The following is an 18,528-nucleotide window of genomic DNA, read 5'->3' on the forward strand; positions in this document are numbered from 1 at the left end:
CAGTGCACGGAGGAGAAAGAGGTGTTGAGTTTGCAAGAATTTGGAATCCACGGAGCTGTCTTACATTTCAGCATAAGAGCTGCATCCAGTATTTACAAGGTCCTGACTTCTTCCTAGAGAGCATCCCAGCATCTGATTCCAGTTTGCAGGTTCAGTAATTCAGCAGTACTTAGTCTGCTCCCACTCCTCTCCTGCCACTGGCTCTACAGGTGCCTGGGTCATTGGAGCCCAGGCCCTCTACTCCTTCCACAGTGAAAAGGAAAATATCAGTGGAGAGGAAGGAAGGAGGGAGAGAAGGATGGGAAAGAGAGGACTGAGAGAGAGGGAGATGGGGGTAAGCAGAGAGATAGAGCTGCCATTTTTCCGGGTGACAGGGAGGTCAATACAGATAGTTAGAGGTACAAATAATTCAGGGCTAGAAAGGAGCCCTAGCATGAGTCTAATTCACCCCACAAATGTGGACTTGAAAGTCTGGATGGGAAGAATTAGCGGCTCTAAGGCCACAGAGTTTATCAGGAAATGGCAGAGTTAGACCTACAATCCATCGCCTCTCTGTCCACTGAGCCGTTTGGCAACATCCCACTGCTTTACCAGATAAAGATTCTCTCTTATGGAAGGTCAGTTTCTGGCCTAATTCCATTCCTGGTTGGAAAACCTGAACCTAAACACATCAAGTTGAAAAGGTGATATTAAGTAAAATCTTGAAAATAAATACGAGTTCTGCTGACTTGTTTATTCTAAGTTCCAAGGATAGAAGAAAAACAAAACCAAAAGAGAGAATAAAGCAATATAAGAAAACAGAAGTGAACATATCTTTACAGCCCCATCTACAAAGGCTTCATTTAGGGGAAAAAAACCCCTCTAAAATAAGCAGAAGGTGCCCCATATCTTCCTTTTCTTTACTTGCTTTTATTGGAATGATAAACTGCTTGCCTATCCTTGCCACATTATGTTAATATATGTTCATGTATATTTGAGCCTATCTTCAGCTTTATCTTTCTGGTTTAAAAGAGTCTTTCATTTAAAAATTTTTGCAGTTTTGGGGATCCCTGGGTGGCTCAGTGGTTCCGCGCCTGCCTTCGGCCCAGGGTGTGATCGGAGTCTTCTCTCCGATCCAGAGTCCCAGGATCGAGTCCCGCGTTGGGCTCCCTGCATGGAGCCTGCTTCTCCCTCTGCCTCTCTCTCTCTCTCTCTCTCTTTCTCTCTGTCTCATGAATAAATAAATAAAATCTTAAAAAAAATATTTTTTTTGCAGTTTTCCAATATCAAGCAAAAAACCAAAAAAGTCTTCATTGGAGTTTCATGAAATCCATCTCAAGGACAAACAAAAATCTCTTACTTGAACTATGATCTTGAGACAGGCCTTTACTAAGAGCCCACCAATATTTTTCAGTTCCTACAATATTTTCCAAGCTATGAGAAAGTGATTAAATACATTTTTATCCAGTATTACGGCTTGTGGTGAAAGAGACAAGGCAACTGGTTCCTTTTCTTGGGGTCCTTCACGTACTTGTCTGTTAGTTTTTGCCAAAAGTTGTAAGCAGTGCATAATAGGAAGCAAAACTTCATTTGAGAGGAGTTACCACATTTTTAGTCCAAGATAGACATAAATGAGAAATAACCTGATTTCCATGTAATTTGGAGATGCTGGAAATTAGACAAAGCAATCAGCTGGTCCTAGAAACAACACAGTGGTGGACAGGGTATAGAATCAGGACTTTGGAGATTCTAGGCTGTGCCTTGTCCTTAATGGGATATGAGATCTTAGAAACATTTCCCCACTACTCTGGATTTTAATTCTGTCAGTAATAGAATGAAGGGACCAGACAAAGCAACTTACAAGGTTTCTTTGGGCTCAAATATTCCATGGCATAAACATACTTTACAATTCTACTCAACCAGTGGTCTTTGTCTACCACCCATCCCCCTCTCTCCCAATAGTTTCTGAGCACTTGCCCTATAGCGGGGGGCATGGTATCTGGTGGTGAGAGCCTCCATTCTCTCACCACTTTGCTGTGTGTTCCAAATGGAAGGCCAAATAAATGATGCATAGAACACACAGAATATGCTCTGGACTGGAATTTGGAATGTTTGTGACGATCTTAGAACTTCTGCTAAGAAGTGTAGTTTCTGATTCCTGAGGAGGCTGCATTGCAAGAGAGTCTCACTTCTAGAGAGGTTCTATGGCTTGAATCTAAAGAATAGGATCATTGAATGTGAGGTGCTGGGTCACCGTAATGACGGTCTGAGAACCAAGTGAAAGGAACACATTTTGGTTAAGATTATATTCTTTTCTACTCCTTCAGATCATTAGATAGCTTTAGATAGAATTAATTTATAGAGCACCAATTCATTTCTCAGGCTACGCTGTAGTATTATATCATGGCAAGGGGGTATTATCCCAGTCCCTATTGTGATGTATTTATTTCCTTGATGTTTCTCTTCTGTACCCAATCCTACCCACTTCCTCCACAGACTTCCTTCTATACCCAAGGGTTTTGCAGTCTCCTGGATGAGACAATTTCCTTTGTTTTCTGAAGTCAACCCAGATTTTCCTCCCCTCCTCCATCTCCAACATCTACCTATCAGAGAAAAAAATGGACATGTGGAGTTAAATTTGATGAGTTTACCAACACCACACTACAAGGGAGGAAAGAAAAAAAAAAAGCTTCCCTTAAATTAGGATGTAGAACTTCCTCTGACAAATCATACAAGTTTTATGAATTAATTAAAAGCCATCCCCCAAAATGATATTCCCAAGGTCACTGCCTTGAGCTGCTGAATTCTGATCACATAGTCTTCACCATAATCTTGACTCGGGGACAGAATTCACTTTCCTGCTGCTTTTTTCAAGCAAGACAGGGACAAATATTAATAGGTCCTTTTAGAAAGGCAACTAATGAGTTCTAGATCCCCACAGAATCTTTGCTGCCAAGTGCCCACAAAGATAGAGAAGTGCTCACCACACACATTGTACTGAGGACATGATTAACAACTGGAAACCTTAAAGTATTTTCATGCTGCTCACTGACACAGTTCCTGCCCTCTCCCTGTCCCTTCCATATCCATAAAGGAGCTTGAGCCTTTAAAATTAACAACCACCAAAAAAACAAGAAAAAAAAGAAAAAAGAAAAGAGAAAGTAAGAAAGAAAAGAAAAAGGGTGTGTGTGGGAGGGGAGCGGTAAGGTAGAGGGATATACTTCAACAACAATTGTTAAGTTCCAAAGTAAAAACAAAAAATCAGCCTTTTAGGACCTTTAAGGGAGCAGAGGTAGCATTAAAAACAATGACAGGAAAACGCTCCAAAAGATGGGTGTTAAGGACCATCTTCATTTCGGTATCAAACTGGAGCAGAGCCAACTGTTTTTTGGAAAGAGCAATTTTTTGAAAAGAGCAGAGACAAACTTTTTTTGAAGTTTCCTTTTCTGAATGTTAAATTCTGGAATATTCTGGAGTACTTCGAGGACTCCACCCCAGTATAATATTATAAAATCTGACCAAGATTTTGCTAAGAAACGCCAGTAAGAGCTCACAAAGCCCCGTGACACCGTCTGTAGTCAGAATATTATAAGAGAAATTGTTCTTACCTCCGAACCATGATCTCGGCTCATTTAAAGGGACTGGAGAGAGCGTACAGGACAAAGGACACATGTATTAAGCACTTGTGATGTGTGTGTGTGTGTGTGTGTTTTCTCCAAATCAAAGCTGGTGGAAGTAGGGATCTGAAAACCCTGACGCCTTCCGCTGCCATATAATCGCAAGGAAATGACCTTACCGTTTGTTGCTTTGATTAGAAACAAAAGCCTTTCAACATGAGTCAGGAGAGCAATGGGGAAAAAAAAAAACCCTAAAACTTCTGCTATTTCTTTTGGCTACCTAAGGTTTCTCTTCATTACATCTTTAAAACACACGATGAAATGTTTAATGTTTACTGTTCTACAAACTTCACTGATGATGCATGATGTGGGAAGGATCATTATTTTGTGATGTGCTAGGTGACTGAAGAACCCAAACTTTAATTTCAGCAGTTCAGTCTGTGTGTATTCTGCACAAGGCAGGAGACTGAATGCATATAAACAGAAAGATATTGAACTCAACTGTGTACCCACACCCATTTCATGACACTAGCTTTTACACTCATAAAGAAAGTCAGAATTCCATGAGACAGCCTCAGTACTATCAATCAATAGCAGAGATGCCAGCCACAGACAAAAAATCTTGGCAGGATGACTGTGGTCTCAAAAACAGATCTATTTCATCATTTGCATTATACAGAAGCATTACTATTGAAATTACTCAATGAATAGGGAATAACTGTAGTACATTATGCTCCAAGGTGGGGCAGAAAGAAAAATATACAGAATCCAGGAAAAATAATAAATCTATGGGTTATTTTTAGAATAGTTAAGTAGGAGCTTATGACATGGTACCATGCTTCTCCAATCTAAAAAAAAAAAAAAACCTTCTGAAATTTTGTGCAAGTGTGTGGTATGGTTAAGGATGTGAATTCTAGAGTCAAACCTAGGTTTCTGTGGTTGTTTGTCCTTGGGAGAGTTACTTGACCTTTCTGACAATCCGTTTACTCTTTAGTAAAATGGAAATAAAAATCCCTATCTTGCCAGGGGTGTTGGAGGAATTAAATGAGATGATTGCATACATAACATAAAGAATTTGCCGGATAGATGGGTACATAGGACATGTATTTAAAGAGGAAGACTCTCCCCTTCCCTCTACCAAAAAAATATCTTACCCTCAAATAGTGATGGAGTGGCTTTACCTTGAAGTCCTTTCAAAAACTGATTACTCTGAACCACAATGTGCAGTCTGGGAAGACACAATAGCCTGAAACAACCTCAAATAATGCCAAGTTTGGATGTTTATTTGGGTCACTTGATAAAATCAGTGGAAAAGGTGGCAAAGAATTCAATACAGACTTACTAATTACTGGTGGGCCTGTGACCTCACAATTGGATGGGCTGGATATTAGAATAAACTAGTTACCTATTCATCATCTTAAAAGGCCATGCAAGGGCACATGGGTGCCTCAGTTGGTTATGCATCCAACTCTTGATTTCAGCTCAGGTCATGATGTCAGGGTCATGGGATTGAGCCCAGTGTGGGACTCCCTGCTCAGCAGAGTGTCTGCTGGAGATTCTCTCTCCCTCTCCCTCTGTTCCTCTCCCTGCTCACCCAAGCTCTTTCTCTAAAATAAATAAATAAATCTTAAAAAAAATAAATAAAAGGTCATGCAGCAGGTGGTTATACTGGAAGACCATGCATATGCACCTCGAGGATGGATGGGAGAAGGAAAAAAGTCACGTAATCATTTTCCCAATGAAATGCCACATATGGAGAATGAAAAAAGTGCTGTAGCTCATATGTCTCAGGCACCAGTGAAGATGTGATTGGGATAGCTAAGAGGATGACTGAAAGATGGGCTTCTGTCTCAAGGTTAATACACAGATACAGAGAAAGAGGCTGAACAAACCACAGCACAAAGAGCGAGAGTGCCAGGCAACAAGCACTCAGATTTTCAATCTATAGAACAAATAAGCTGAAATACTAGGAGTAGATATTCCACTATGTAATCTTCATTCCTAAATTTGTATATATTTAAGTTGACCCCAAACATGTATTTTGAATCTTTTTACTAGGAAAATGGAGAATTACTTTATATTTTTGTGCAAACTTCTATTTATTTATATATATATAAATAGAAAACCCTGTAAGTGGCAACTTTTCTCATTGGGTTGGAGAGTCTCTTGAGAAAATTAATGGGACATTTCCAACTGTATGGGAAGAAGTTTCTCCTGTTGAAGGACAATCAGAGTTTTGATAACCAGTTTCAGAATTGAGGCAACTGGATGAGCTAAAACCAGGAAGCCCGGCCAACTTGTAGGGTCAGGTAAATACAGGGGTGGGGCAAAGCCAGGTTACGCCATGAGAGCACACAGGAGGCTTAAAACAAGGAGACTGTCATAGTGCCTGTTGGTTTTGCCTGTTCAGAGTCTGACTCACCTCTTCCTAATCACAGATCCCTGCTTTTCTGTGAGGGTACCATGACAGGGTACAAGATTAGGGTGAGAATAACATCATGTGCTGCACCTCCCATCATGGGATGAACATATGATTCAGGAATAATGAAAAAAAAAAACCCTACCCCATACTCTTCAGTTACAAGGATCAGAGAACTGTATTTGGTTTTGTTCTGGAATTACAAGGCTGTTGCGATGAGTCTGGGGCTACCAGCGCACCACCTCATGCTGGGCAGAAGAGTGGGAGATAGACTCTGAAGACTGTCTGAATCACTATAACTCCCACTTGTGCTCAAGTTGGTTCTAATTTTTTAAAAAAGAATTCACTAGCAAACAAAACACATCCGTTTGTGGGAGAACGGATAGCAACAGTTAGATATCATCAGGTAGGTGACCAATGCTGCTCTACAACGGGGTTACTTATCAACCTAGAATTGGGGAGCTTGGCAGGGAGGCTCTGGGTGCAAATCACAAAGCAGTCTAGGTGCCAGGGGTTACGTCTTAGGGAAAGGGGTAGCTCCTGTAGTACTCAGGTATCAGATAGAAGGTCTATGATCAGTGAATCAGTTAGGAACTGGTCCTAGAAAACTGGCATTCCAAGTCCCAAACAGGTATAGCAGCAAAACTCATCCTACATCTAACTTGAAACAACAACTCTTTCAAATGGCTCCTGCCAGGCAGCCAGACACGGGGCAGGGATGAATCTGGATCTAGGGACATAGACTTTAGGGAGTCCCAGTGGAAAAGAATTTACTCTGGAATAAGTCCAAATGAAATATGAACATTTGTGAAATTATGCCTACAAAATGCAATCTGTGACACCATCACATGACCAACAAACTGGTGAGCCTGGACAAGCATACCAATGACTCTGTGGGGACTTCCACCATTGCTGGAAGTGGGAAAAGAAAAATACGCCCATCAATTTAGGAAAAAATACATGGTCATGGTCGTGTAGTCTTGATTTTTAAGGGTATATACAGTCCTAGTAATCTCTGTGAAGAGCTTTGCATTTATCCCAAAAGGATCACAGAACATGATCGCAGATATACCTAATGAATGCCAGATACACCAAAACATCCTATCGTAGGCGATGGACTGATTTTCTATGACAGCTGAGCTGTCTCTGAGCCATTTGTCATAAACCGAGAGGATGTCCTTGAAGGCTGGATCATCTCCTAAATTTAGTGAAATTTGCCCTAAACAGAGGTATATTTCCTTCATTACTCCTCATCTTGCTCTCCTTCCACCTCTAGAACCAATTTTGTTCACTGAACACCACGAACGCGCAGGGCCCTGCGGGGGAAGTCAAGATGAAAACACTTGGGTCCAGGCTCTCAAGGGATTTACAGCTTAGACTGGTGTTTTGCAAGGAGAGTAGAGTGATCATCTTATTTTTCACCTCACTGCCAGCCCCGTGGTTGAGAAGTTATGCATCCCTGTCATACACATGCTGGCTTCTGTTCTTAATTTCTTATCAATTTGTACGTCAGAGCTCTTTGAATACCTGGTTTTTCTTAGATTTGGATTCACTCCAATAACTTTTTGGGGTGTCTATTAGGTGCTAGGCCTCATAACAAGAAGCATGCAACCAGCGTTGTCCCCCACGATCCCATGCTCAGAAATGGCCCATACTTGATGTAATGCTCTGCTGTCTCGTAATTCTTAATACTTTTTGAATAGGGGCCCTCACAATTTCTTTTTGCACTGGGCCCTACAAATCATAGCCTGGTTCTAGAGCTGGTTCGCTGGATCCTGGGCTAGGTGGTGGGGGCGCAGTGGTGAAAAGGAGAGACATCCATGGGGCACAAGAAATAAAAAATATAAATATACATGAATAAATAAAGGTAGTTTCAGAGGAAGGAGAGACTCATGAAGAAAGCAGGAGGATGTGATAGAGAGCACTGGGTGGTGAGGGTGAGCTTCTGGGGAGGCCTGGAAGGGATGAAGAAGCCAGCCATGTGCTTCCTTTCTTGACTTGTTTGAGCCTATATTACACATGGCACAGGTAAGCTCTAACCTAATACCACGAATGAATAGAATTTCTGTTTTAAAAGGAAGAGCACCAAATACAGAAAACAACTTCATAATTTATTCGAAGCTGGGATGGCATCACCGACCGATAAGGAACATCTGAAGTTTACATAAGGTCTCCTTTAGGATCACATGTTTTAGCAGTTGGAGGGGGGACAACGTGTCCAGGAAAAACAACCCCGATGGAAAAGTCTATTACTCATGTTCCCCTCCAGGAAGAAAAAGAGGGAAGTTTCTTGTTCTAGCCAGATTCTCTTGCTTTCTTAACCATAAATGAAAAAACAGAGGTGAAAAAGAGGTAGGGAGAAAGAGGTAGGTGAAAAAGAGGTATATATGTATTTTTAAGCCACCTGAGGGTTTCCCCCTGTCTGCTTCACAGGGCGGGTGCAGTGACTTCTGATTGGGTGTGACCATGAGGCACATGCAATTTTTCAGGTGATGGACATAAAGATGGTAAAATCTGATCTCATCCCCGCGTTTGGAAAAAAGGAACCAAAAAAGGCCTTTGAATTTCAGGAGTTATCCAAAATGCTCCAACATCCATTGAAAAGTGCACGTGTTCACTTTTGTCTAATGTCTAATTTTACATACTACGTTCAATGAAATAATAGCCCACATTTACTGAGGGCTAACTGGTACCAGGAACTAGGACCCATGCTTGACACAGATTATCTTCTTTATTCCCCACAACGACCCTCTGAAGTGGATACTAGTTCATCTCCATCTTATAAATGAGAATCTGAGCCCTAGAAAATTTGGCACCAAGGGTCCCCCCAGTTGATTATAGAACAGGATTCGAACCTGGGGCTTATGTTCTTAAATATGGCCCTTCCGCTTGGTTGCTGCGGACAATGGGAAATGCATCCAGGGGTTAGTGTTCAGGCGCTGCTAGGTTTCCTTCCTGTATTTCTGCACAATCTGGTGTTTTGTTTTGTTTTCCCCTTTCCCACTCCCTTTGCATTTCTTTAAAAACAAACAAAACGAAACTTTTATGATGGAAAATTTCAAGCACTTACAAAAAGGGACAGACTGATGTAATGAACCCGCATGCATCCCACATCCAGTTTCAACAGCTATGAGCACTCGGCTCATCTTGTTTCCTCACCCACTTTCTGTCCTTTTGTCCTTTTACTTTTAAGTAAATCTAAGCATTCAAATAATTTCATCTGTAAATATTTCAATATAAAAGATAAGGGCTCTTTTTAAAAGCATAACCCCAATTACCTAATATATATTTGTATATTGTATATCTATATATGTGTATATGTTTTATATATATATTGTTATATGTATATACATATAACAATATTCCTTAATATCATCAGATTTCCAGTTAGTGCTCAAATTTCCAATTGTCTTGTTAATGTGGTTTTTTTTCAAGTTTGAATGTTGATGTGGAAAATGTCCACACTTTGCCATTTGTTGATTTTTCTCTTGTGTCTCTGTTAATCTACAGGTTCTCCTACTCATCTTACTCATTTTCTCTCTTCTTTCTCATTGCAATTTATTTATTGAAGAAATTGGATTGCTTATCTTGTACATTTCACCATCTAAGTTTTGCTGATTACACCTCTAATGGTGTGATTAAACATGGTCCTCTGTCCATTGTATTTCTCACAAATTGGTTGAATCTGAAAGCTTGATCAGAGTCCAGTTGGATCTTTTTTGGTTATCATCACCTGTGTTCTTTTATTAGGAGAGCCTTCTCTTTTGTGATGCTGGTTCAATAGCTAGATCATTTAATGGATTTAAGTGTTGCAATATGGTGACTTTCTAGTTCTAACATCCTTTATTTATTACCTAGACTATTTCTGTAATGAGACATTTCCTCTCATCTACTAACAGGTTACCCAGTGATATAAGTCATAATAGGAGACACAGAGCAAATGCTTGATTCTTTATTTACCAGTTTTTTTTTCTTCTATCCATCTTACTTTGAACTTAAGCGTTTTCTTTTCACCAATATATCTCCAGTTCTTTTCCCATTCTTTCCTCAAAAGTCTTATTTTGAGAACTTTTTTGGTTGGACAAGTCTTCTGTAAGTCCTGATCTTAAGTCCTGGACAGATATTATATCAGAAAGCTTTTTTCAGTAAGTAACAAACAAAAAGTGAAAATAACTTTCATAATATGAACCCACAGGGTGCCTGGGTGGCTCTTTTGGTTGAGCATCTGATTCTTGGTTTTGGCTCAAGTCATGATTGCAGGGTTATGAGATCAAGCCCCACCTACAGCTCTGAGAGCAGTGGGGAGTCTGCTTGACATTCTTTCTCTCCACCCCTCCCCTTGCTCATACTCTCTCTTTCTCTCTCAGATTAAATAAATAAATAAATTTTAAAAATTAATATGGATCCATTATGTCAATATCTAAAGATAGGACTGTTCCAAGGTTGGTGAGGTCTACATATTAGAAATGCCATCAAAGTCCCAGGTCCCGGGATGCCTGGGTGGTGACTCAGGGGTTGAGCATCTGCCTTTGGCTCAGGGCATGATCCCGGAGTGTGGGATCAAGTCCTGTGTCAGGCTCCCCGCAAGGAGCCTGCTTCTCTCTCTGCCTATGCTCTGCCTCTCTCTGTATGTCTCTCATGAATAAATAAATAAAACCTTTTTAAATAAAAGTCCCAGGTCCCTTCTATTTTTCCACTCAGCATGTTCTCCTCAAGCTAACATTCCTCCATGGTTGCAATATCACTGCCACTCCTCCAGGCATCACACATGCCTACTCCAAAAGGAGGACCATGTCTTTCTTCTATGTCTCTTTTTAAGAGTAAAGAGAGCTTTTCAAGAAATGCATCAGCAACCTGTCCCCCTTCCACCACCCATTGGCCAGAGTCATGGCTCTGGGTCATATGTTTATGCTAACCTGATCACTGGCCAGAGGAAAAGGTCATCATAGTTCCTTCTGGCCACATCTTCACAGCCAATCTGTAATAGAGGGAGTAAGAGCTATCCTAAACTATTGTTCCTCTCAGCCCTCACAGCAGCCTGAGACCCTGCCTTGGTGACCTCAGACCTTGAGCAGTTTCATAAACCTTACCCTGGGGCCACAGCAACATTATCATCTTATATATACTCTATGATATGAAAAGAAGTTGGGAAGCACTGGCCGAGGGACCAGCCAGGATATTCCCAAGTTTCATGGAGGGTGATATTGATTCCTGACCAAATCAGGCCTCTCAGGATAGAAGAAGGAAAAAAAAAAAAAGACTCTTGGAAGCAGGCTTGGAAAATGAATAGGAAACAAGAGAACCCAACAGTGGCAAACACAGCCAGTATCATGTCATGCCACCATCTTGTCTGTGTCGTACCCCACTGCTACCTTGATGGTTCTGACTTTCAAACGTTCTGTCTTCCAGCTCACCACACCACTCCTCATTTTGAATGCAAGAGTGTGTAGGTATCTGGGAGTCAGAAAGAGGCCTTGGGCCTGTTCCCTCATTGAACCCCAGTGCAGACAGAGGAGGAGCTAGCCCTCTTGGCTGCCATGGTAGGAAGTCTACACTGGGACCTGCCTTTTTGCCTTTGCCAGGCAGACAGCTCCAGAAGGGAGATGCGGTGCTAGCAGATGCTGATGGTGAGAGCTGGATAGCTAAAACGTGACAAGAGGCCTCTTTGAAGGGCTTCCTGTGGCAATTCCAATTTACCCCTGAGTTCAGCTGACCCTGGTGTAACGCTATACACAAACAAATCTGTGGGTCAGGTGCTTCTTGGATAACCACCGGCATTAATGGGACCAGCAGTTTCCATCATCTACATAATCAGTTCTAGTGGCTCCCAGAATGGGACAAAAGACAGTTTCGTGGTTGCTTGTGGCTATGAAATCTCACTGAGACAATTCAACTATGACAAAATTATATTTAAGTTAATAAATATGGATTGAGAGGGCCCAATAAGCTTCCAGGCCTCGGGCATCTAAGATGAAAAAGAGAAAATAGATGGTGCATTGTTTTGCTTTCCTGCCCCAAGCTTTATCCCTTGTTACAAAATAAATAAATAAAAGCCTCAGTGAGCCTTTCCAGCTTCTCTAAATGAAGTATAGAACATTTACAGAAGAGACAAAACAAAATTGCTGAAATTCACTCAATAGTGAATGGGGAAACCATAGTATGACCTAAACAGTAGAGTAAATGTAAAAGGCAAGAACTATTCTGGCTATATTGAAATCTTGACATCGAAATATATTGAAATTCATGACAGAGAGGCTGAATGATAATTTATCTTTATGATACTTGGATTTATGCAGTGCTCTACTTAAACTTATTTTAAGTATACAAGAAAATTCCATACCACTCTGAGATGATAAACATTTTATAAGAGACCAAAATTTGCTCTCAAGTCTGGCTCTGAAAACATGCAAACCACTTGATACTGTGATAAAACATAGAATATGTTTTTTTCCCGATGTTCTCAGGGAAAAACAATCCCAGTGTTTTGAGGATTATGGCCTGTAAGAAAGTTATGAAAATCAGACAGCTCCACTAATAAATGAAATAAAATGAAAAAAAAAAGATATAAGAAATAAATTTCTGGCTAAGAGAGCAGCATAAATCAAAAGTTATTGGCTAGGGTATGGAAAAGCAACACTCTTGTTCATTCAACAGTAGTATAAATAGGTACAACCTTTTTGGAAATCCAAATTCCTTCCAAACAAGGTGTTTTTATCTTACAGACAATTTCCCACAAATGTACTGCATACAAAGATGTTCACTGTAGCACTGTCTTAGTGAATACTGTAAACAATCTAAATGCCCATTATAGGGGATTGACGGAAGTAATTATGGTACAATCATATCACTGAATATACAACAGTTACAAAAAATAATGAGAGGCCAGTATCTAAACATGTGTATAAATAAATACATTTCAAAATAAGATGTATATGATGATTTCACCTTTGTAAAAAATTTATATTAATGTAATATGCATGACACTATACATTTTTTAAAAATCTGGTGAATATATACCACTGATAGGCATTTCGGGGTGCACCTGGGTGGCTCAGTCAGTTGAGTGTGTCTGACTCTTGGTTTTGGCTCAGGTCATAATCTTGAGGTTGTGATCTCAGGGTCATGAGCTTAAGTCCCAGTTTGGGTTCTGTGCTCAGCGCAGAGTCTGCTTGATATTCTCCCCCGCCACTCTTCCCACTCTGCTCTTCCCCCTGCTTGCACTCTCTCTCTCTCAAATAAATAAATAAATACATACATACATAAATAAAATCTTAAATAAAAAAGCCATGCATTTCTGTAACAATTATACTGATGGACTTATGTTATAATGATAAAAAGCTCTATGGTATGCGAATGAGCACAAGTATTACTGTATTCAACAGTAATCACATCAATAATGATTAGTAATCATTATTAAATGGACATACAAGACAAACACTTGGGGGAATGGACTACATGCTGGGTGCAGTGACACAGGGTTAACTGGGACAGATCCCCAGTTCTGCAGGAACACTTTCACAATAGGCAGGATCAATTGTTCTAAGTAGGAAATTTTACAGAATTACAAAAAATTATATAAATCCTTGCTATAAAAAAAATTTAAACTCAGAATTATGAAAATAAAAGAAGTGGAAAACTCCCTTCATCCACTGACATTGCCCAGGGGTAAACATCATTAATGGTTTGGTGTATATATTTCCAGCCTGGTTCTCCCAAGCAAAGGAATACATACACATATTTCTTGCATAATATCTGTATCTGTTTATCACTCTACACACACACACACACACACACACACACTCATCCTGTATATTATTCTGTCTTGTGTGTTTGTTTTCACTCAAAATTATATCACTGACAATTTGGGGAAGCTGTCCTCTACTTCATTCTTCCTCTTGATCTCATGGAATGGCATGGTACAGAGGTATTACCATTTTATCATGCTTTCTTTTATTTATTCACGTATCTAATGGTTTGCTATTTCAACTAATAGTGCAATGAAAATCTTCTACATGTACCATTATGTAAGAATATTCTCAAAATGACTGCCTAAAGTGGAGATGTTCAGTCAGAGAGGTCACATATCTCACATTTTGGATACCACTAACCTTTCCTCCAAAAGATTGTACCAATTTACCAGATCAATTATCATTTAATTCTCCTGCTTCAAAATATTCTTCTTTTTTTTTTAAGATTTTATTTATTTATTCATGACAGACACAGAGAGAGAGAGTGAGAGAGAGAGAGAGAGGCAGAGACACAGGCAGAGGGAGAAGCAGACTCTATCCAGGGAGCTTGACGTGGGACTCGATCCTGGGTCTCCAGGATCATGCCCTGGGCTGAAGGCAGACACTAAACCGCTGAGCCACCAGGGCTGCCCTGCTCCCTTATTCTTATTTTAGGTAAGCTCACCTAGATGAGAGAGGAAAAGAGGATCCCATTTCTAGGATGCTTGTCCTTGTCTTTTCTGCCTATTTTAGTAGTCAGGGCCTTTTCCATAAACTATAATTTATTAAGTTCTCATCACAATGGGGTGAGGTACTGGAGTGAGTAGTCCCAGGGCATTCTCCCACTTAAACCTGTCAACAATACTATGAGATATTATGTCCCCATTTTATAGATGACAAGACTCATCATGCTATGGGCTGCACTGCCTTTTAGCCACAGGATCAGGGCTCACATCCATCTGACTCCAACGTCCCCAGCTCCCAAAGGATATGTATAAATCACTCAAAGGAAATAGATAAAGCCTTTCATCTCATTACAAGGTCTATTAAAATGGACAGATGTCATTAAATATCTCTAAATAATGAATGAAGCAGCTTTGGTTTAGGAAGGCATGACACAGTTGTTGCCCACTTCGTCTGTGTTTTTCTTCAGACGTTCCTCAAGCTTGCAATGACTCACCTGGTCTTGCACAGGATGAGTGGTTGCTGGGGAAGGAGAGCGGGCAAGTACCACATTGTGAGTGACTCGCTCTACTGCTCCCTACTTAAATACTCAATCCCCCCATGTGGCAGCCATAGCATGACCCCATTTCACAGGCAGGGGAGCTGAGCTGAGCTGGGACATGACACGGGAGCTTCGGCACATAACCACCTCTCTGGTTCTCTAGTTTCTTCTCTTTAAACCAATGGAAACAAATGAAGTTGTTCACTAATTTTCATTCACTGAACTTCATCAAAATTGATAGCAACTTCCCATACCTTAAACTCAAACTTGATAGCAACTTCCTAAAAAATACGATCTATGATGGAACTTCACCATATTATTGGTACTGAGCAGTTATTTCAGGGTCATAACATAACTTTAATCGTGATGTTGAAGAGAGGAGGGAAAAAAGTAAAAGTTATGTTTGATAAATATATTGGTTCATGGTTCTCCTTTCTGGAAAAACTTTAGATATAGTCATATATTTATATATACATACATATATATACACATATGTATATATACATTTATTTGTATATTTGTACTCACACACATACATTTATATATATAAATTATTCATATCCTTAAACATGACCTAGTTAGCTCCAAGAAAATATACAGAAAAAAAAAAGTCAGGAGGAAAAAGAAAAGGACAGAAAGACCATAATTAAATTTTACTTACTTAAAACACACAATATATAGCATAAAGGTGCGGCAAATTTTTGCCATATCTGTCACCTAATGTAGCGTAGGAGTCTTAAAAATTTTTTTTTAACTGATCCAGTTTGGTTGTGAATACAGGGCACTGTTTAGACTCTGGTAAGGTCTCAAAAAAAAATTTTTTTTTTAAACTCAGAGTTGGCTTCTGAAGTTTATTAAAGGAAAAACACATTCACTAAAAAAATACCATTTCCAAAAGGTATTTGAGAGCAAAATCTTATGAGCTTGGCTAGAACTATATCTGGCATCAAGACCTAGAAATATTAATATATAAAAATCTTAAGGAAGAAAGAACTGCAATAAATTTAAATATGAGTTGAGAGTTAAGATTCTTTATATCCTGACCGAATTGTTCCAAATTTAACCAATAATTTCATTTAAAAACTGATATTAGATTATTTATTAAAAGTACATGTACTCTGTGTTCAGGAATTATTTGGGAAATTCCTAGTATTACTTTTTGTGCTGGGGATTATGATTCTGTCATTATTTAAGGTTGATAATTAGACACAATAACCAGCTCTTATAACTCAAAGGGTCAAATTCTCTTTATATTGTCTGTGCTTGCAGAATTTTAAAAAGCCTAGACATAGCCAAAGACCTAGGGAAAGCAAGCTTTTAATTAAACACTAATGAAGACCAGGGGAAAAAAAAAAAGATTGTTTTTTTTTTTTCTTTTCTTTTCTCCCAAGAATCCAGGGAAATCCAACGGGTCCCTCTATCCTTAACTCCAGTGGATGGGAATGACAGGAGACAGGGTCAGAATGATAAGCAATGTCCATAGAATGCCAAAAAAGAAAAAAAAAAAGAAAAGAAAAGAAAGAAAAAGGAAAGCAAAATGTCAGAAGTGTCTGTCAGCACTGGTCAGGCAAAACAGGGCACCTTCCAGAACCTAACCACAGGGCTGGGCACAGGAAACAGCGATCACTTGACAGTCAGAGCTGACGAGAAACTGCAGAAGCTGCCAAGCTCCCCACCCTGGGCTGGGCGCAGATGGGGACTTGAAGCTGGCTGTGCATAAGACCTAGGGTCCTGGGGTGAGCCCGTTTTCAGGGGCCCTGCAGGAAATTACCTACTCTGCTATCCAGAAACTGCTTTTCAAGACATCAGAGAACCCAAACAAATTTATTCTCAATCAGCAGTACTTAGGTTGGCTTGGGGCTATTTTCAATAACAAAAAACAAACAAACAAAAACACCAATAAATATACACATACAAAGACATTTCAGCCTGCATGGCTTTTTCCCCTGTATGAAATTTCCAGAACTTTATAGACCTCGAACTTCCCCTTTGGACAGAGTTCCCCTAATGCTACGTTTTCCTCCAGACTCTTAGTGTCCCCCTACACCACATGCCGCCACCATCCTGCCCAGGTCCCCACCGCGTCTCACAGGACATCAGAAAACAGTGCCCTAATTGTCTTCCCCTTCCTTAGCTGTACCCGGCAGGTTGGCTAGAGTGAGCTTCTTAAAATGTAAAGCAGATTCCTTCATTCACTTAGTCAATAAGTATTTCCAAAGGATATCTTAGGTTCCAGGCACTGAAGCTACTACAGCGGACAAAGCCAAGGCCCTGCACGTCTTCCACTAACATTCTGCTTGGGCAGACACCGAGGAGAATCTGAACAAAGTTCTAACGTCAAGTGGCAATGGGGTTAGGAAGAAAAATAATGCAGGATGCGGGAAGGATCAGGGGTGGCCTGGAGGGTTGGGTTACATCTGAAGAAAGACCTGCAGGTAGTGGAGGGGGAGGTGGAGGACACGTGTGGACTTCTGGGTGACGGGGTTCCTGGCAGAGAACACCCCAATGGTAAAAGGTCTGAGGTTGGAATGCACTTGGGTAGGTTTAGGAGAGAGAGAGGGGAGGCCAGTGTCACTGGAGAAGGGTTAGGGGATGGGTGTGAGGAGTTACCACCAGAGGCTGAGTGTGTGTTTGCTGGCAGTGGGGGTGAAGACAACCCAGAGAAAGGCGGTGCTGATCACCCGGGGCCTTGTGGGTATGGTGAGGCTGGCTTTTTCTGAGTTGGGACATCACCTGAGGATTCCAATATGAGAATGGAAAACGAACAAACAAAACAAGTAAGAGAATGGCATGATCTGAATTACTTCCGGAGCCTGGATTGAGAATATATATCATTTAGTCTCAACTAGTTCACTGATTCCTGCTATGTCTATGGGATTTGGTAGAGGGAGAGGTGAAGACTGGGGAAGTCCTAAGGCATCAGGTGGGTAAACAGAGCAAAGGAAGGGGCTGAACTTTTCTTTTGTTTTTCGTTTTTTTTTGGCTGAACGGTTTGTAAACTAAGCCTCTTGCATGTGATGGCTGAGTGCATGGGATTTGTCTTTACACAGAACTGAGCTCCAACCTTTGCTCTTGGACAAGTTGCTCAGTAGCTCTACATATTTCCCACATTAGCCAAGGGGTTCGATAATACCTGTTACATGGCACTGTTAGGAGAACTGAATGAAATGGTGACTATAAAGTGCTTAGCACTATATATGACATATAGAAAATGTAGAAAAAAAACCATAGTTAACACTTTTTAAAGGCCTACCATGAGCCAAGCACCCTACTGAAATCTTTATTTATCTGTGTTGCTCCCTCAACAACCCTGGAAGATTGGTCCTATTATCATCTTCATCTTCTACACAAGAAAATGAAGCACAGAGAGGTCGCGTAATTTGCTCATGTCACATGGCTAGGAAAGGACCTGTTTGGAGTTCTATCCTGGTCACACTTTGCACTCATAACTCCTAGCATGATTACTTTAGGCTTAGGATCAAGTTTGAGCAAGGGGTTCAAATTTTTGCAACCAAAAAGCTACTATTTCTCAACCCATGTTATTTTTAACCTTCGCACCAT

The 18,528-nt window shown here is 40.4% G+C and overlaps 1 protein-coding gene across 3 annotated transcripts in view; it reads right to left on the bottom strand.

Moving 5' to 3' along the window:
* FRMD4B (FERM domain containing 4B) overlaps nucleotides 1–18,528 on the bottom strand; it is a 322,158-nt gene that overhangs the window by 145,547 nt on the left and 158,083 nt on the right. The window contains exon 1 of one of the 3 annotated variants that reach the window (XM_041764329.1): nucleotides 3,588–5,617. The exons of the other annotated variants lie outside the window; for them this stretch is intronic. Coding sequence (XP_041620263.1) covers nucleotides 3,588–3,611 — 24 coding nt within the window. The 5' untranslated portion in view covers nucleotides 3,612–5,617. Of the gene's footprint in view, nucleotides 1–3,587; nucleotides 5,618–18,528 lie in introns of those variants that run through there. 3 annotated transcript variants of the gene reach the window in all.

The sequence above is a fragment of the Vulpes lagopus genome, chromosome 7 (genome assembly GCF_018345385.1).
Source record: "Vulpes lagopus strain Blue_001 chromosome 7, ASM1834538v1, whole genome shotgun sequence".
Taxonomy (NCBI): Eukaryota; Metazoa; Chordata; class Mammalia; order Carnivora; family Canidae; genus Vulpes; species Vulpes lagopus.